Here is a 20,716-nt window from a genome sequence, read left to right as displayed (position 1 = left end):
CCTGTGATACAGGCTGTAAAGGCCTCCCATCTGCTGACTGCAGGTGTTTGGTCTGTATTAGTTGTGAAGTATGAATCTGTGTTCCCCTATGAATTTAATGAAGTTAGTTCAGTTAGGCTGAAGGCGCCATCTAAAGGATCTTTTGGTTAATTGCAGGTCTGTGTAAAATAAGGATGAAGGTGAATGGTCTGATGAGACGATACTGCCACATACACATCACACACATATGAGAGAGTAGGAGATCAACAAATAGCTTAAACAGGAGGAGGTTTTATTTGTTGCACAGTAACATGAAAACTCCTGTTTAGTTTTCATTCTCCAGGATCACAAAGGTTCAAATGAGAGCGGTCGAGCAGAGGGTCCAAAGTGCAGTTCAGTCACCTGCAATTAGAATTTTTCCAGTGAGAGAAGCAAATAATGAGAGATTATCATCGTTTGGGCCATTTATCAAATTCATCTCAATCACTTAGAAGAATGCCCTTCTTTCTTCTTTGAGTGAAGCTCAAACACTGAATCAGTCACTGTCTCCCCCTGCTGGCTCCACCAACACACTACAACCAACATCTGTCTATCTATCTATCTGTCTGTCTGTCTGTCTGTCTGTCTATCTATCTATAACATTTAATACAGTTACAGCATAAAAAGTGTCAATGTTTAATAAAACAACTTAAAGTCACATTTCAAGTGAAACATACAGATCCAAAATCAGTTTGGTCACATGATGACGTCATTTCACCTTTTCAGGCACTTTAAAGGAACAATTCACCTCACACAGTCTGTTGTTCATCAAACATCAGTGTCGGAGTGTTTATCAGTAAAGTTTAACCCTGTTGTTTGTCTCCATAAAGTCACAAACACCTGACACTCTGTCGTGTCTCCTCTGAGAACAGATTCCACTTCAGCGTCTCAGAACATTTACAGTTCAAAAATACAAAGTTCAGCAACATGAAGCTTAACAACAAAAAACTTTTTAAGGCACTGAAGTGAAAAATATAAAACTTTCACAGCACACAAAGTTTAGTTTTGAGGATTTAGAAAAAAGAAAAATACATTTTCATATTAAAAGCTTTAAACCTTCACAACACAAGACGCTCTCACTCTGAAGTCGTCGGATGGCAGCGATTGGTCGATTGGTCGGTGACTTCTGCATCAGACACTGACGAAAAAAGTCGTCCCTTCACATTGGCATGTTACGCTGTCAGTCGCTGTCTGTGTGAAACATCGTTATCGGGACAACGACATCACATCATAAGTCCAATCAGGGCGGGCAGGAGGGCGGGATGGATCCAACAACCACCGACTAACTTTCACCTGTGAGGCCGGTGTTCACAGTTTGTACAGACAGAACGTCAACAACCAACACACCCAGGGTAACTTGGACGCCATATGTGGACATGGGAAGTCCATGACCAAACGTGGACATGTGACGAGGTCACAGTGAGGATGATGATGGACGATAAGGTCACTTTGTGTTGAATCACTTTGCCGTCCTGCTCAGCAGCACGTTAGTGTTTCACACTCTCAGCTTTGAAAGAAACATTTTGAAATAGCTTCCTTTTATTTTGAAATGTTTAACATGAAAAACAAATAGAATAAATAAAGATAAAAAATAAAATGAATAAAACACTAAATCCAGATGATGAAATACTTTCAGACTCTGAGATGTTTCTGTCATAAATGAATCGTCTGTTTCCCTTCTTATTGATTATTTCCTCTTTGTTTTGTTGTTGTTTGTAAAGCTTTGAGTATCTAGAAAAGCACGACATAAATCCCATTGATCATTATCATTGTTATTAAAGCTCATCATTTTAATTTAGGAAATTAAAATATTGATTTCTGTCTCAATTTTAACATAAAAAGTCTGACTATCACACACTGGATTATGATTTAAATAATCTGGATTTCCTCTGTAATGAAAAATATAAGCTTTTATTTTGAAATGCTGGATGTTCTGCTCCTCCGAATATTTAAAAAAGTTCATGACAAATTTTTTTAGACACTCTGATAAATCAAGATGATCATGGTCCAAATTCAAAATTAAGTTGACTTTTAATTCTTTTTGTCCTCCATATCAGAGCATCAGTTTGCTGTTAATGAAACACTTTAGATTTATATGTTTTATTTCTTTATTTAAAGGTTTAAATTGAAGGTTTAACTTCCTGTTTACAATAAATTTGATGATGCTATAAAACTGCAGGTTTTTACCTGAGGACAGCAACATGATGATGGAGTGAGGAGTCAGCTGATTATTAAATAACATAAGTAAATATTTGTATAGAAGCTGCGAGCAGCCACAGTTAGTGTTGTTTTTAATTTTGTTGTGTTGAGAATTTTGGGATAATTAATAAATAATAAATCTCAGGATGTAAATTATTATTATTTTCAAAGAATAATAAAAACATTTGTTTAATGATAAAAATATATTTTTTTAAAAATACTTCATCTGATAAACTAAACCTTTGTTTCCTCTGAACAAGATCAGTCTGTCGTTATTTGACATAATAAATAATCTGTGCGCACTGACCTGACAAACAATGAGAACAATGATCTCAATATTATTCCAGAATAACTGATTAATCTCGTTGTCTCAGGATTATTTAAAGAGAATTACACTGACGTCATTATCTCATGTTTAGTCTTTGTAACACTGACTCCATGTTTTAAACACTAAAGTAAGAAAACAGCTTCGAGGTTTAAATATGTGATGAAACACTTGTGTGGTTTCAGATTATTAATGTGTTAAATTAACAGGAAAGGAGGAGCTCTAACACAGTACAGTAACACTGCAGCACCATCATAATACTGCAGTATGGAGGTAGGGAGGAGGAGGAGGAGGAGGAGGAGGGAGGACGAAGGCAGCAGTCTGTCACTCAGGATCCTTTTTCTTTACCTGCACACCTGGAGGACAGATACAGAAGAGGAGGAGGAGGAGGAAGAAGAAGAAGTTAGGGCTTCCTCACATCTTACATAGTTCAATATTCTGAACAAAAACAGGTCGGTTAATATTTTCAGTCTTTGGACTCAAAGAGAATCACACGTCAGAGACTTCTGTCAAAAAGAAAAGAAAAAGAAAAAAGTTCCGTCTAGAAAGAGAGAAGAGATTTCACCACTGAAGTTTGAACATTTGTGATTTGTGTTTCTGTTTTATCATCAATAATATAAACTTTTTGTCAATAAAAAGAGGGAGGCAATATCAAATCATTTAAGCACTGGGGACTTTTATTTTGTCTGAGGGGAGGGGCATACAGATTTAAATGGTTGGAGTTATTTATTTATTGTTTTTTGCCACCAACTTTTAAAGAAACCACGTAGGTTGATCTGGAAGGTGTTTTCTTCAAAAGTTTTTGCTTTTTTTTTTTTTTCTTTTAAAAAGTTTGAGTGATTTTTTTTTTTTAAATTTTTTGGCAATTTTTTCTTTCAAAAACTTTTGGTGATATTTTCTTTAAAAAGTTTTGGTGATTTGTTTTATTTAATTTTTGGCAATTTGTTCTTTCAAAAACTTTTGGTGTTATTTTCTTTTAAAAGATTTGGTGATTTGTTTTATTTAATTTTTTGGCATTTTTTTTCTTTCAAAAACGTTTGGTGTTATTTTCCTTAAAAAGTTTTGGTGATTTTTTTTTGTTTTTAATTTAATTTTTGGCAATTTTTTTTCAAAAACTTTTGGTGTTATTTTCCTTAAAAAGTTTTGGTGATTTTTTTTTTTTTTTTAATTTATTTTTGGCAATTTTTTTTTTTTCAAAAACTTTTGGTGATACTTTCTTTAAAAAGTTTTGGTGATTTGTTTTATTTTTATTTATTTTTTGGCAATTTTTTTCTTCCAAAAACTTTTGGTGTTATTTTCCTTAAAAAGTTTTGGAGATTTTTTTTTTTAATTTATTTTTGGCAATTTTTTTTTTCTTTTTTCAAAAACTTTTGGCGATACTTTCTCTAAAAAGTTTTGGTGATTTGTTTTCTTTTAAAAAAAATTTGATGATAATTTTTATTAACTTTCTTTCTTTTTGGCAGTGTGTTAAAGAAAACATGCCTTTCAAACTTGATGCAAGTTTGAAAGGCATGTTTTCTTTCAAAATCACTAAAATGACACCATTTACCAGTAAATAACTGTAAAAACAGAAATTATCATTGAATTTTGAAATTTCCGACACGTCATGTGTGACGACTGAGACTTTTTCCAACTCCAGGATTTCATCTTCAACTTTTAACTTTCAAACATCAAAGGGTAAGTTTTAAAAATCTAATAAGTCATTTATGGTGGGGGAGGGTCATGTGTTTTCCTCCAGCCACTCAGGGAGGGTCACACTGCAGACTCCTCTGATAAGTACAGAACAGTCCCTAACAGAGAGGGCAACAACTGAACATTAAACCAAACATATATTTATATGTATCATCTCCAGTTTCTACAGAGACGTGCTGCAGCCTGAGTGAAAAAAAAATCTACTGAACAACTGATTCAACAGAAAAAAGTTGTTTTGAAACCACAGTTAATAAATGAATAAACAGATTTGTGTGATACGACAGGTGCATTGTGGGAAATGTAGGATCCAGAATTTTTTTAATAAAAGTCAAAACATCTTCACCTTTGGTGTTTTTAAACTGCTGTGGTATGAAGAGACTCAGTGTCTGTGCCGTCTAACAGACGTAAAGAAATCAACCCAAACAATTAGTGAACTGTAAACAAGATGTTTTTCTTTTAAAATAAGAACGAATTATAGATCCAATAAAAATAAGAGAAATGTGTTTGAATGTTGCTTCGTGCACGAGGCTCAGTGAGGACGATGTTTTAAAAGAACCTGTGATTTTCTGACGTTCATTCATGATCTGATACATGTTGGTGCAAATTAACAAACTTTGGAATAAATAAAGATTTTAGGACTTCAGAATAAAGGAAGACCTGACGTCATCTGGAGCTTAAGATAATAATTATAAACTTTTCTTATGGTTTAACAGCATTAAAATCTTAATATCATAATAATAGTCATAATATCTTTGACTTTTTCTGTCGTCACGATTTCATTCTTCTCCAGATTTATTCCCTGACACTGAGAGAGGTGAAGAACATAAAGCACAGATATAAACTGTATCTGGAGGGAAGCTGTCAGGAATAGTTTGACTATAGAATATAAATATATTAAATACTTTAACAATAACTGATCTACAAATTAAGACAAACTCAGAGTCTTTGAGTCCATGTCCTTGTTTATATAAAACTTTAGCAAAAGAAGTATTTACAGGTTGAGAGGCATTGGTACAAGTCAACAATCAAGTGCAAACTAACAGATGAAAACTGTCCGAGCCGACAAACAGATTTCACACAAACACAAACTTCCTGCCCAGACAGGAAGAGGAAGTTTAACACGTCCTGTGAGATTTCTGTCGGTCCTATTGGACGGTTCTTCACCTGCAGCGTCCAATGAGGAACAAACAGATCCTGCTGAGGATCCTTGAGACAGTCTGTCCACAGGGCTTCTGTTAAACTACCAGCAGGTGGCGCTCCAGACGGATCAAAGTGGATTTACGGATGTTGATTTCTGAAAATGAAAACTACTTGGAATTCATAAAGTCTAGCTCAAATTTAAAAAGCTCGTTTTTAATTATTTTTTCGTTTCACTTTGTTTATGGAGAAAAAAAAATCTCTGTGCAACTTATTAAAAAAAATAAAAAAAAATTAACCCAAAGTTCAGCTGTGCTTCGAGGATTTTTTCAATCTTAATATTTAGTTTCAAATTTGGTGCAACAGCAAAAACAAAAAGTCACATTTTCACCAAACTAAACTTCATTTGTGATCAAAACAAAAAACAATTCCAAACTGTGATTTTGTCGAACTTGTTATGGCGACAACATAATAAACATCTCTGATTGGCCGTCACAAAGAGCTGGAACAACCTGCAGAGTTTCCTCTTCCTCCTCTTTCACCACCACCCAAAAAAAAAAATCAAACCCCACAGATCAACCTTTCATTCCCACATTAAATAAAAACAATTCATATATTAATATTTATATTTTTGGGTTCCCAAAAGACAAAAACTGTTTTTACAAAAACAGAAAACAACAAAATGACGTCTTTGTTTTCTTTTTGCCTTCGTTTCACTTCCAATGAAATCAAACTGTGATTAGAAGAAACAGAAAAACTATTTAAAGTTTTCTCTGCACTTTGGGAGGTCGTTACTTTTTTGTGTTTTGTCTCCATGTCGTTCGCAGGAGCTGAAGAACAACGAAGCTCCAACATTTCTCCGTCCTGAGATCAGTTTCCTACAGAAAGTCTGATTATCGATGAATCATTTTCTCTTTTTCATGAAGGAATTATTTGTCACTGCTGAAAGAAAACACGACAATCTCAATTTTAATCCTGATTTCTTGAGAGTTGATAATGGTAAAGTTTAGTCCATCCAACAATGCATTCATACTGATCAGGTCGCAGCAGGCCGAGCAAAGTGCTCCAGACGTCCCCCTCCTCAGCTCCTTCCTCCAGCTCCTCCTGGAGGACCCCGAGGTGTTCCCAGACCAGATGAGATCTATAATCCCTCCAGTGTGTTCTGGGTCTGCCCCGGGGCCTCCTACCAGCTGGACCAGGAGGATCCTGATCAGATGTTGAACCACCTCAACATGAAGGAGCAGCGGCTCTACTCCGAGCTCCCTCCAGATGTCTGACTCCTCCACCTATCTCTAAGGCTGAGCCCAGACACCCTACAGAGGAAACTCATTTCAGACGCTTGTATCTGTGACCTCATTCTTTCAGTCACTACCCCGAGCTCATGACCATAGCTGAGGGTTGGGACGCAGATGGATCAAACTAAAGCTTTGCCCTCTGGCTCAGCTTCCTCTGAACCACAATGGTCTGGCCCATCGCCAACATCTCTGCGGTCACAGCTTCAAATCGCCGGTCCATCTCACGCTCCATTTCACCCTCACTTGTGAACAAGACCCAGAGAACTCTACGCCTGGGGCAGTAACTCTCTTCCAACACAGAGGGAACAATCCACCGTTCTCCATCAGAGAACCATGACCTCAGACTGAGACTCTCATCCCGCCCGCTTCACACTCGGCTACAAACCACCCCAGAACAAACATTATTTGTTTTTACCCAAAAGAACAAGCATAGACCGAATATTAATGAGACCGCTGCACTCCTCTGTTTTTTCACTCAACTTCTCTGTCGTCTGTTTCCAACCTGCACAAGGTGACACGCCACCGATGTCGTTATTATTCGCACTTCAGGTCGAGGAAAACCTGCAATTCTTTGGTTCCAGTTAGAAATCAACTTTTCAGGTTCTGAACCAGTTTACTTTTGGTCCAAACCCATGAACCACCCCACGCTCACACATGGTGTTCATAACGGCCAGTCCATCGGGTAGCAGTAACTCAGTCCATAGGGACTTTGGCTGGGAACCAGAAAGTCGCCAGTTCAAGTCCCTGTATGGACCACATATAGAGCATGGACTGGTAGCTGGAGAGTTCACCTCCTGGGCACTGCCGAGGTGCCCTTGAGCAAGGCAATGAAGCCCTAACTGCTCGGGCCGCCTGTCCAAGGCAGCCCCCTCACTCTGACATCTCTCTATATAATGTAAGCAAAAATTTAATTTTCCCTCGGCGATTAATAAAGTATATCTTCTTCTCCTTCTTTATGAGAAGCACAGAGGTCCAGTGACAAAGCACCGGTCAGGTTCAGTTAGTCTTCCGCGTGTGTTTGTGTTTGAGATCCCACAGTAATGTTTTTATGATCACTGAGAAACTAACGCCGACCTCTCTGGTGTTCTGTTGTTGCCTGCAGACTCTGATCAGTAGAAGTGGGGAAAAAGTCAATACAGCAAAGTATTGCAATTTAAACTAAAATAAAAAGTTCCTAAAGAGAAACTTCAGGGGTTTTTTGTGTCGTTTTCAAATGTGGGTTTCAATAACTTTTCATATTTACTTAATATCTGAGCAAACAATGAGTTAACGTCACTAAATAAACTTCAATATTAAAGAAATCATTTTGTTTGTGAGTCCCACAGAAAGTTAATAGACACTAGCTGCTTAAAACTGGACTGACTCACATGATCGAGAGGCCTGAAGCTGCAGCACGTCGATTAGTCAGAAAATAATCTGAAACTATTCTCTTTTCTCCAAACATAAATGTCGGACACTTTCTGGTTCCTGCTGCTCTTTTCTTCTGCTTTTGGTTTTATTTCTCAGAAAACTGAATATTTGGGGCTTTCCGACGGTGAGTCGATACAACAGGACGTGAGGACGTCACCTCGGACCATCAACAACTGCGAATTTCATGATTTTCTGCTTTTTTATTGACCAAACTCTTCATCAATAAGCTGAGAGAATACTCGAGGGTGAAGACAATAAGTCGGGGCCTGAAAGAGATCAGGTAATTATATATGTGCTGCCTTCAACTGAATGTTTAAGACTCGTGTCTCCGTGTCGACCTGGAGGATTCAGGCGGTTCGTATTATAACCAGACTCTGGGGCTCAGGTGTTCGTCACCTCCTGCAGCGACATGGAGACAAAAACAACTCAAACTTCCTCCCAAAGTCAATCAGCAACGTAAACAACAGGATGCAGCTCGACGGACGAACACGACTCGTCTCTGACCGACTGACTCGCCCGTCGTACTGACAGAAAAACATTCAGGACGCCTGCGCAGGACGTCTTCTTCAACAAGACGCCCGCGGCAGGACAAACGTTAGTCATTATGATTCATTCATTGTTAAAAAGCTGCTCGGCTCAGCGAGCACAGTCCCGTCACAGCTGCGGCTGATCTGAGGTCAGTGTCTCTGCGTGATGAGGCCGCCGCCCCTCCTGTGTGAAGACTTTAGAGTTCCAGCTGTTGTGTGTGAACCGACTGTACACGTCACACCGACACAATCCTATGGCTTCTGTACAGATGAGAAGGAAAGGCACCGAACACAAACGTCTCAACGTGGACGCCGACAGGAAGCCAAGTTTGACCTGTGACATGTTTTCACTGAGCAGCTCCACGCCAACAATAATCAATCATCATCAATTTAAAAAACAAAAACATTCTGTGTAAAAGATGTCATCAGCTGATAAACAGCTGAAACTGTCAGATAAATCCAGCTAATGATATGTATTGATTACATTATTGATACTGATTATTATAAAGATTATTTTTCTATCATTGATCCTAAGAAATGTCAAAAACACCGTAAAGCCCATGTTTAGTCCAAAAGTGACTCTTCTAACGATTCGTTCGGTCTGATCGATCAGCTGAAATGGTTCCCTCATGTCATCAATAATGATCAACACCTAATGAGAATAAACACGTTGATTAGTAATGACGATGTCACAATTCCACCTCGTAATCTCAAAAACAAACCAAAAAAAAAAACAGTGTGTAAAAAGCCACGAGACGCCACAGCTGTGTCGCACAGCCACACCTTTGAATGTTTGGTGGCCTCTCGGTGCTAAACTGCCGTTAAACACACGACGTCACCACCTCACAGACAGTGTGTGTTGTAGCTGCTGCTGCTGCAGTGGGCCCATCACACATCACATTAAATCCAAGAACGCTTGCTGTGATTGGCCGCCAGCAAAACCACACAAACTGTCTTTTGTTCTAGATTTGGGCAGCGAGAGGATCGATCATCATTTGACGGTAGACGTTTTGATGCGGCCTGGTGCTGAGTTACTTATGACACCGAGCACTGACACAGACGCACTCTCACAGGTCAGCTGATCACTCTCTGAACTTTAACAATCTTTAAGGTTTTGAACTGATGCTAAAATCACAAATCTACAGTCACTGTGTCCTGCGACAATCAGGTGGCAAAATATCTAACAGGGACTGTTCCTTATTTATTGGGGGGGGTGTTTGGTTCAAAAAGGGCTTAGGGGCGGGGCATACAAATTTAAACGGCTGTATTTCGCCATCCACATTTTGGTGGTTTACACCACTCATCAGCCAGAAACTGTAAAAACAGAAATTATGGTTAGATATTCAAATTTCCGACGGTCCTTGGCCACATCATGTGTGACGGACGCTTCCATCTGAAAACAAACAAAAACAAAACAAAACAAAAAAATAACCAAATCTGAACAAATTCGATCGATGTTTTAGAAATCTAATAACTCATTTATGGAGGCGGGTCATGGATTTCCCTGCCATCACTCAGGGAGGGTCAAGGAGAAATATTCGAGGTTCAAAGGTCAACAAACAAACAAACAAACAAAAAACCCTCACACCCCAGCCGCACCCGTCCTCCGATTAATAAAGAACAGTCCCTGAATTAATTCATTTAATATCCACAAAATGTGAATGAATTTCCCGAACAGTGCAGCTATGGAAGTTAAAAAGCCTTTTTTTAATAACGGCTACATGATAAAACACAACGACACTTATCAACCGTTCTTCAGGGTCAAAAATGTTGGTTTTTGGTTGTTGGTTGGGCGTAGCTACTGTGACGTCACCCACTGGTTTGTTAACTCTCATTTTAAAGCCTCTAGTTCAGCATTACCATATTTGGGCGAGAGGGCGGAGCTGTGGATCTGATCTCGCTCCCGTACAATTATCACAAAGTGGGAAATTATCTCTAGAGACCAAACTGTTTTTGTACCAGGCTGTAAACATGTTTATTTCTACATGTGAACATGGACGTCTGTGGGGACTGACTCACTGTTGGAGCCAGCCTCTAGTGGACATTAGAGGAACTGCAGGTTTGGCTTCATGTTTCAGCCTCAGAGGATGATGTTAAAGGCTTCTTAACTTGTCTCGACTTCTTGGGAAATTCTGTCTCCTTCTTTGTGGACATTAGCAGTTAGTAGTTAGTACACAGGGTCGTAGTGCTCGGTGGTCTGCTGGAAACAGACTGAAGCTGTTTGGACTTCATGACGAGAGAGGAAGATGTTTGAGGAGTTATTCTGTTTAAAATAACTCAGTGATTTATTACTCTAGCATTTATTATTATTATTATTATTATTACTGTTGTCTTTGATTTGTTTCTTATGTAAATATAGTTTGAAAGGGCCGACAGATCCAGGAAAATGCATTTATGAAGCTTGAACTCATCAGTATCAAACCTAATGCGCTTTTTTTGTTGATGTGTGATTGTATCTTTGAATCTTATTTACCCTCTCATTCTGTCTTTAATCTGTATTTTCTCATTTTATTGTGTAAAGCACTTTGAGTTGCACTCGCTGTATGAACTGAGCTATACAAATAAAGTTATTATTATTTTTCATGTGTATGACACTAAAGTAAAACTTGGAACTTGGAGGATGAAATGAATTCTGAAGCTGAAAAAAAAACAGGAACTCCATAAATACAAATCAATATAATATAAATCACTTCTGTTATGACACAAAAACTGTGAAATTTTTTTTAACGTCCTACATTAAATAGTAAATTTGATTGTTCCAGCAACAAAGAAATCATTTAAGTTATTTAAGAATCTTAAACATGTCAGTTTTTTTATGTCTCAATAAACTGAGTAATTAAGTTTTGGACTGTTGGTCAGACAAAACAAAACATTTGAAAACGTCACTTTGGACTCTGAGATATTTTTTACAGTTCTGTGACTTTTTAAATTATTTATTTATCAAAAATAATAAAGATGATTGATAATGAAAATAATAATTAATTACAGTCTTTATACAAAGGTGATAAATATGTGATGCAGCCAGACGCAGAAACATTTCAGTGAGCTGATGAACCCGCCGACGGCTGCACAGTGAAAACATTCATCTGATCAGTATCTGATCGATCTGCAGATTCTCCTCCAGCAACAATAATCAATATATGATCAATAATCAATAAGGCTTTTCCTCTTTTCACTCAGTTAGTAAAGTTAAGAGTTTTAAGGCAGAGAGGGCTAGACAGGAAACAGACAGACAGACAGGTGGTCAGTGCTCTTCCTCCTCCTTCCTCCTCCTCCTCCTCCTTCCTCCTCCTCCTCCTCCTCCTCCTCCTGTTGTGCTTTGAGCAGTTAGTCTGTGAAGTGGACGGCAGGAGGAGGAGACGTGACGCCTCCCTGAGCTCTGAGGTGGAGGAGAGAGGAGAGGTTAGTGTTCAGGAGGAGAAGCAGAGTTAAAACCAGACGTTAGGAGCCCTGCTCTCCTTCATCACCTCCTCCTCCTTCTCAAGTCAGAAGGAGCCAGTTCCGAGTTAGAGCAGAGGAGCAGGAAAGAAGTAAAGTCAGTCTGGGCGCTCCTCTCTTCATAACGGGAGGAAGAAAAGAGAGGTGAGGAGGTCTTCTTGTGAGGTGAAGAGCCTGTGATGGAGAGCAGAGACAGGAAAGAAAAAAGGAGGGAAGGAGGGAAATAAAAAGTCTTCTCCTCCTTTTCATCTTCAGCGTCTTCAGCTGAGCTCAGAGACTGAGCTCAGGAGGAGGTGAGGAGGTGACAGAGGGATATAGAGGAGGTCTGCAGGAGGTCAGGGGGTCCATACAAGACTGGGAGAAGGTAAGCAGGTGATCGGGAGAAGGTCAAGAGGAGATCCTGTCCTCCTTTGGTCAGAAAAGCAGGAGGTGAAGAGGAAGCCAGAGGGAGGAGAGGGTGAGATGGTCACAAAAACAGTGAGGAAGTGAAGAGGAGGTCAGAGGAGGGTCAGGATGTCCTGAAGTCCAGATGAAGTCAGGTGAAGTTTGAGGGGAGGACGAGAGGAGCTCAGGAAGGAGGAGGTGCAGAGGAGGTGAGCAGGGGGTCAGGAGCTCAGGAGGAGGTTGGGAGAAAAGTTAGGAGGTGGTGATGATGTCAGAAGGAAACTGTGAGCTCAGGGGGAGGTTTGGACAAAAGAAGCAGGAGGTCAGAGGGTCAGGAGGAGCGAGGAGGAGCTGAGGAAGAGCTGAGGAGGAGCTGAGGTGGAGTCAGGAAACCATCAGAGAGCGAGGGGGAGGAGACGCCACAGAGAGACAGAGACAGAGATAGAGAGGGGGAGGAGTCACTTCACCAGCACTGACTTTGGCAGAAACTCCTCCATTTCCATCTCGGCGCCTCCATTCGTTCTCGGCGACGCAGAAGTCGCTGAGGAAGACGAGGAGGAGCTCGGGGACGAAGATCCGCCGGACGCTTTGGGGAGGCTGTACATGTAGACGGCACCGATGACGAGCCCCGCCCCCGCCGTGAAGAGCAGGTCCACGTGGAAGCCGAACAGGTAGACGGACAGCACCGTGGAGACGATGATGGAGAAGGAAGTGGCGAAGCCCTTCAGGATGTTGTCGGCGTACTTCACCACCACGGCCACCAGCAGCCCGCCGAACGCCTGGTTGAAGATCACGCACCACACCATGCCGGTGTAGCCGAACAGGAAGCCATGCTCGGCGATGGCAGCGCCGTCATTCCACCACAGTCCCAACATGCCGAGCGCCATGCCGAAGATCCCCAGCTGCACGTTCCTCATCCAGACGGACGCTGAGCTCCCCTTCAGGATCTTCTCAAAGTAAACACCGGCAAACCCTGATGACAGGCAGCTGATCACCACGGCAACCAAACCAACCGTGTAGTTCTGGTTGGAGCTGCCCGACACCGACGCCTCCTTCTTCCCCTCCTGCTGGACCTGAGAGGATCAATAACATCTATCAGATCGTTCAGATAACTTTTCATAGTGAAAAAAAAAACATGATGTTTAAAACTAAAAATAAAACTTTGAAAACTGTGAAGAGACGTTTTTAAGTTTTCATCAACCAATAAAATCTGATCAATAATTTCATTGGTGAATAAACTAAGTTTTGTTTTAAACCAATGAGCTGCAGAATGAAGACGAAGAAGAAATGCTCAGATATACTTTTAAAGTCATTACTAAAAGTGTGTGTCATATAAAAACTAAAGTGATGGTCAAAGTTGTCACAGTGAAATTTAAGGTGTGCTGATGGATTCACGTCATCAACTCATGCATTGAGTAACATTACAAGTTAACGTTCCACCTTAAAAGTTGCCGGCAGTCGGCCCAGTGAATGAAGTGATTTTTTTCTCTTTCATTTTATAGTTGTAGTTTACTGATGTATGAACAGAGGTTACATAAAACCAGAGTGAGCGTCCTCTACTGACCAATCAGACTGCAGGGTTTCTAGCTCCACCTTTTAGTACCAGATCTGTGTGCTAGGTACCCCAACAGAGGGGGGACCAAACATGGGGACGCTAAGGAACGCTTCTGTTGGTACCATCCACAACTTTCACTGTGGAGACAGAAACTATGAACTGAACTGCTCGGTGGAAACGGGGCTTAAAAGTACTGATACCACAGAGTAGTAATTCTCTGCTACAAGTTACAGTCCTGCATTCAAAATGTAACTTAAGTAAAAGTACAAAAGTAATGGCATTAAAACATATTTAATCCTCTGATAACAGACCTGATCCTGTTTAAAATCAATCTTAAATAAAAAAGATGAAAGCTAGAGCGTTCATTCTTTTTGCAGCAGAAAGCTGAGCCTTCTGACTTTTGCACCCTCACGTTGTCCGCTTGTGATGATGTCATGACGTTAAGCTACAGGCAGCAGTGAAACGTGCGGTGGCGCCAGAGGAGCAGAGACGCAGGTTGATAGGAACGTCTGATGAGCTATTGGGTTGTACAGATTTTAGGAATATGAAGCATTTGAAAATCCTCAAAGAAATGACATCACAATAAGCAACATACCAACAGAGGCAGCAGAACGGCTCACTTCAGAATAATTATACAGGACACTGCCTGATGAAGTGTCCTGTATCAGAAATTAATAAACACCTTGCAGCCAATCAGAACTGTGCTTTCATCCAGACCATAGTTTATATTAACATTATTAATTATTGATGCATTAATGTGTCGATCAGTTTAGATGGAGCTCATTTTAATGACTTTATATCCAGCTGACTCATCTATAATGATTCATCACCGTTTATCAGTAATCTGCATCTGTAAAGTGAGAGAAGCTGTGAGGTAAGCAGTGTTGACAGGTGAGCTGCAGGTGAGCGGACGTACCTGTACGATGGCGACTCCAGCGAACAGCAGCAGCAGAGAAACCCACTGAACTCTGGACAGAGACTTCCTCAGCATCAACACACTGAACAGAGCTGTGGTGAGGATCTTCAGCTGGTACGTCACCTGAGAGGAAACACACACACACACACTCCACACTCAAGGCCTGATATACACCATCTACAGCTCGTTATGGTCACTGAGGGCGGGTCCAACTCCACTGTAAAATTCACCTTAAACTCCTCCCCATGTCCTCAGACAGGAAGTAAACTGAGAGCTGTTGTTCCACCTTTAGTACATGTACAGACGTGGTCTCATTTGAAAGGTCACACTCAAAAGTTTTTTACCCAACAGTCAGAGTCACTGTCCTTTTAAGATAGGAAATGTGCAAGTTTGCAGGAAAGCCCAATCAGTCTTTTTTCAGCATTGGCAGACACACAGAGGCGGAATGGCGAGTTGATCCAAGAGGGAAACACAAACCTGACAGACACTGTAAAGATGAGCAACTGGGGAGACAAGGAATTGCGCGCCCTCCTTGTCCTCGCAAACGAAGAGGCCATTAACCGTCAGATGACGGGGACGGTGAAGAACGGGCCGACTTACGAGAGAATCACCGAAGGACTGACCAGCCACGGCTTCCCTCCCACGTCACTGTTTACGTCACACGCTGAGCTACACGTTTTGTTACTTGCTCACGCCCCCCATTGCCCCGAAAAAGGCACATTCTGTATAAACAAAAGTAGGTAGGCGGCATTTTGCTGCACTCCCCGATTTTGTTTTTATACTGCCAATGCTGAAAAAACACTGATTGGGCTTTCCTGCAAATTTGCACAACTCCTGTTTAAAACGGGCTTCTGTCACTGAGATAAAGAAGTTTCAACACACCGAAATATTTTTTTTTGTTATCTTCAGCTGAATCTTTTCTTGAATAAAGCTGCTGCAGATGAAGAACTGGGAGAACTGGGAGGTGTCAGCTGGAAAACACAATGTGCCTCCACTGTAGTTATATTCAAGGCAAAACTAAAAACTCATATGTATTCCCTGGCATTTGACTGTCCTTAACTGGTCCTTGTTGCACTACATTATGCTGATTTCTTTGATTAATTGATATCTGATGTTGACTCACATGTTCTTGACAGCACTTTGGTCAGCTCTGGTTGTTTTTAAATGTGCTTTATAAATAAACGTGATTTGATTTGACCATATGATGAAGCCTCAAACTCAAAGTAGAAAACAACATCACAGAGAATAAACATGTTGCACAGGTTTTTCTGAGGTTAAAAGAATGAACTGAATGATTCTGAGTGAAAAACTGATCGACACAGACAGAGATGTGTCTTCAGGAGCTCACTGTGTATAAAACACTTGCAGAAAACATAAACTGATCAGAGACGACAGAGGAGTCGTTAGTTCATCATGTCTGTACATGTGTAACCGTCTGTGGGACAGTAAGGGGTTAAAATCTGCTGTGGAGCTTCAGAGTGTAACATGAATTGAACCAATCAGGGTATCTTGCTTTTTACAAGGTGGTTCCATCCAATCGGAGCAGAGTGCAGCAGTGATGTCACTGCAGTACATATTAACACTAAAAACTGTCGTTATAAAGTCGACAGAGAAAACAGAACTAAACTTTTAGCGTGTGATATAATCAGTGCAGTAACACTGCTCCTCTCTGAGCTCTGCTGCGTTCATATTTTCCTCATTAATGACAGATTATTTCACCCACCTACATCCCATCAACACGTCCCTGTGTGTGTAACAAGCAGAGTGTACGCACACTGTGACCCCACCCGTGTCAGCTTATCTTACTGTCTGCATAATGCGGCCATTAAATAGCAGGAAAATGCCACAGCCACACCTCATTTTAACACCTACACACCCATGTGCACACGGATGGGCATGAGTACACTTGCTACTCACACAACATGGCTGCTGGCCATGAAAATAAAAACTGCGTCGGTCTGAAACAATGACAGCTGCCCTGCTTGGCACCAAAAGACTCAGTTTATCTTTCAATCACAGAAATCAGCTGATATATTCTTTATGTTTCTTCATGTTCAGCCCAACATGAATGAATCTCCTAACAGGGGCCGTGTGAGCCTCATGACCGTCAGCCAGTCAAATCCTGTGACCTTCATTTCTGTTCAGAGTACCGGCCATGTTTGATTTGAGACCCCATCAGAATCTGCACACTGTGAAGTAAGTACATAGTGTGTGCAGTGTACTGATGGAAGTTATAGTTCCCAACCGAGTCACTATTTCCTCCTGCTTGTTTTATAAAAACTACAGTGATCAGCTGTTTGATGACATCACTGATCGAACTGAACCAATGGGCTCAGAGCTGAGAGTCAGACAGCACTGAGAGACAGGCTAACATGTCGTTATGGACGATATGAAGTCTGACCTGGAAGGTGGCAGCTGGCAGGTTGGAGATGGCCACGTACTGCAGGTTGTTCTGCAGAGTGTAGATGAGTGACGGGACGGCTAGTTTCAGAGTGTCTTTGTACTGGAACAAGATGGAGTCCACCAGGAACAACACCGTCTCCTTCACATTGACTGTAGAGACAGACACAGAGACAGAGACAGAGACAGGGTGTTACTGTTTGTTCTCAGTCAGAGTCAAGTTGGGATTAATTAAAATATCCATCTTTTACACTTTAACACCTAAAGCACATCATACACATTACTCTGTGTGTGTGTGTACGATCCGCTTACATCTCTTCTGCAGCAGGATGATGAGCAGACACGTCAGGACCTTCAGGACCTCCGCCATGACGACAGCTGACGTTGCGAAGAAGCGGTCGCCCGGCAACGTGCGGACATAGCGGATGCTGAGGATGAGCGATGCATTCTGGACGACCAGCACCGCCAGACTGATGTACTTCAATTTCCTGTTTGCTGCAGAGAAACACCAAAACAGACAGCATCAAGTGAAAGGTAAAGCAAAGATGCCGTTCAGTCTGTTCATGAACAGAAGCACGTCAGAAAAGAGGCAGCAGCTTCTCCTAAAACTGATTTTGTTAAATGATTTTATACAACAGTTAGTTCCAACCGAGTAATCTGATTGGACGAGAAGCATTCCGTGAGTGCTGATATAGAGTATAACATCACTGGGACGTGTAACAGCAAAATCACTCCGTTCACAGGTGTTATAAATATAAATACAGCAGTTAATTAACCAGCTGTCACACTCACTACACTGACACTACAGCGTTACACCAAGAAGATGGATATTTTCCCCAAAATTGCATTTGAATTAAATTGTGAGAGGTCGTCAGGAGAGGACGAGGAAAAGGAAAGCCAGGACTCTTCAGTGCAGACCTCCAGGTGTGTTTGAATCCGGCCGTGACGATATACAGTACACCATCACGACCTCGAGTGTGATACTGCTATCATAACCCTGTGATACTGCGATATTCTCTGAGGTGGTTATCTCGTTGCAAACCTGCAGTCAAAGTTGACTTACTTTAACTTACACTAAAGACACACTTTAGGAGAATAAAATCATAACATCACAAGATTAAACACATAAATAAACCAGTTTAAACACTGAGTATGACTTCTGTTTCTCAAAATCTTTCCAAACACCCATGGTCTCTTTACAGAGCATAAAATAACGTATAGAGCAGGAGGCGTGGACTGGGCCGACACATACACGTAGTTGCTGGAATAAAACCAGTAATACTGTTAAAGACATGTAGGTGAGTGTGTGGAGGGTTCAGTCAGTGGTAGGGTGCATCCGAGGGTTTGAACAGCTGAGTGTATCTGAGGATACAGAGTCTGGGTGCAGTGCAGCTCAACACCTGACACCCGTGATGCTGAGGTGAGAGGTGGTCAGAGGACCAGCAGAGGAAGAGATATAATAATATTAATAACACATTTCATTCATAGCTGCCTTTAAACACGACCCTGATCCTTCTCATAGGGAAACACAGACTGAAACATGCTGACTTTAACTACATTTGACTGACGATACTGTCACTGAGGCTTTGATGACTGAGTGATGTTAGTACTGTTACTGCAGTAAAGTATCTGAATACTTCTTCTTCACCTCTTCAGCCGCTCTCTGCCCCACTGAGTGCTTAATAACACAGAAACATCCTGCAGCTCCTGAACACAACAGAATGAATGCGGACAAACCTGAAGACACATTCACACCACCAGAGCCTCAGGGTTACCTGCAGCAGCCGTACAGGTGTGACCAGCCAACACACTGTGTCCGTGTGTGTGTGTGTGTGTGTGTGTGTGTGTGTGTGTGTGTGTGTGTGTGATTTGACCACACCAACCGCACCTGAACCAAACCTCCACGTCACCAGCTGCCAGCTCTGTGACAGTGCACCACTTACACACACCTGGTGTGTTCACCTGTAATAAAGCTGTGTGTTGGTGTGTTAGCATTACACACACACACACACACACACACACACACACACACACACACACACACATACTAGTTTAGATAAGTAAACAGTGGAGTTAGCCTAGCCTGGTGCGTTAGCCTCCCCCTCTGCTAACATGCTAACACTTCATTTCAGTTTAAATTAAAATACCGGCATTATCTTTACTTGTTAAACGCGTGGAGTGATGTTTAATAATTAGTTAGTCGATATGCTAGTTAACTTTTCTGGTTAACTTTCCAGAATAATGACCGTCACCATTCAGTCAGCTAAGTTTGGGTAGTTAGCTGCTAGTTAGCTAACCGTTAGCGCCCTGTGTGTTCCCACGGAGCTTCACACTCACACAATCTGTGTTAGTTTGTTTAAATTCATCGACAGATAATTAATAATTATTATAAAACTATCAACACACCAGTGCTCCCATCATGCAGGTACCAGGTGACCCCAGTTTCAGAGCCGTGCGGGCCGTGTGAAGTTAACCCATCCCCCGGTCCTCCCTCCCCGGACTGATCCGCTCACCTTCGCTCTGACCCCGGCTCGCTGCCCTCTCCTCCGCCGCCTGGATGTGCTTTCCTCCGGCCATGCTGCGCTCCCTCTGCCCGCCGTCCGGACCGAGCCTTCACCCCGCTACTGCTCGGCTAACGCTCCGCTAGCCTCCCAGCTAGCTCCCCCGGCTCACAGTTTGAGACCCAGCCGCAGATCCGGTTCGTTGTCCGGGTTGAGGCGGGAGACAGCCGCGGCTGTCAGACGGATATGAAGCCGGAGCTGAGGTTAGAGGAGCCCGGGGAGCACGAACCTGCAGCACCGTGATGAAAACACAGAGTGGAGGAGCTGAGGTGTCCAGGAAGTGAAGAACTACAGCTGCAGAGATAGGACTGCTAACAGGAGGGATCACTCTGAGGAGGAAAACCTGACCTAACTGAAATGTTTCCAGCACAGAAATCAATCAGAAGGCTCAAGTGTGAAGTGTCAGTGAGAAAACAGTCAGAGTGAGACCTCTGTCTGCTCCTCCTCCTCTCTGCTCCTCCTGACAACAATCACTTCCTTGTTCTCCTGCAGGTTAAAATGAAGGAATCCCATTGGCTGCTGCGGGAACACCTCACCTGTCAGATGCTATGGATGTTCAGCGCCACCTGCTGGTGTCAAATATGAAGGACATGATTTAAATTCATTTATTTTAGGACGCTAAATTCATGTGACGTAATTCAACACGTCTGCTTCATGATAAACGTCACCAGATAAGAAATGTTGATATTTTGCAGGTTTGTGACGTCTTGAGATTTTAATCTGAAAATATTGCTGTTTTTAAAGGCTCAGAATTTTCACACTGTTAAAACAATGTATGTGTTTACTATAAATGTGTAAATATATTTATACGTGTTCAATATAAAGCTGCTGTTTAAAGTTGTTCTCCTGCTCATTCTTG

General features: G+C 41.6%; 1 protein-coding gene across 3 annotated transcripts; it reads right to left on the bottom strand.

Moving 5' to 3' along the window:
- Window positions 1-270: 270 nt before the first annotated feature.
- Window positions 271-20,268, bottom strand: slc35a2 (solute carrier family 35 member 2). 3 transcript variants are annotated; one of them, XM_049582459.1, is made up of 6 exons: window positions 19,810-20,267; window positions 17,609-17,791; window positions 17,298-17,449; window positions 14,897-15,019; window positions 12,903-13,498; window positions 271-2,898 (listed from the first exon to the last, which is right to left on the bottom strand). In XM_049582459.1, the coding sequence occupies exons 1-6, from the start codon at window positions 19,871-19,873 to the stop codon at window positions 2,871-2,873; spliced, it is 1,146 nt and encodes a 381-aa protein (XP_049438416.1). In that variant the 5' UTR covers window positions 19,874-20,267; the 3' UTR covers window positions 271-2,870. The 3 variants fall into 3 exon arrangements, with proteins under 3 accessions (XP_049438416.1, XP_049438415.1, XP_049438418.1); XM_049582458.1 differs by lacking the exon at window positions 271-2,898 and adding an exon at window positions 5,179-11,982 and having other exon boundaries at window positions 19,810-20,268; XM_049582461.1 differs by lacking the exon at window positions 271-2,898 and adding an exon at window positions 5,179-8,864 and having other exon boundaries at window positions 19,810-20,268.
- Between the last annotated feature and the right edge of the window lie 448 nt (window positions 20,269-20,716).

The sequence above is a fragment of the Epinephelus fuscoguttatus genome, linkage group LG7 (genome assembly GCF_011397635.1).
Source record: "Epinephelus fuscoguttatus linkage group LG7, E.fuscoguttatus.final_Chr_v1".
Lineage (NCBI taxonomy): Eukaryota > Metazoa > Chordata > Actinopteri > Perciformes > Serranidae > Epinephelus > Epinephelus fuscoguttatus.
This window is presented reverse-complemented; position numbering and strand designations above follow the sequence as displayed.

What these genes read in the sequence shown, in the direction of transcription:
- slc35a2 (XM_049582458.1), bottom strand. Translation starts at nt 19,873, where the DNA reads ATGGCCGGAGGAAAGCACATCCAGGCGGCGGAGGAGAGGGCAGCGAGC. An exon ending in CATCCTGCTGCAGAAGAGAT is followed by an intron (nt 17,450 to 17,608) that starts GTAAGCGGATCG and finishes CTGTCTCTACAG; the next exon opens with TCAATGTGAAGGAGACGGTG. An exon ending in CTGGAGTCGCCATCGTACAG is followed by an intron (nt 13,499 to 14,896) that starts GTACGTCCGCTC and finishes TGATCCTCTCAG; the next exon opens with GTCCAGCAGGAGGGGAAGAA.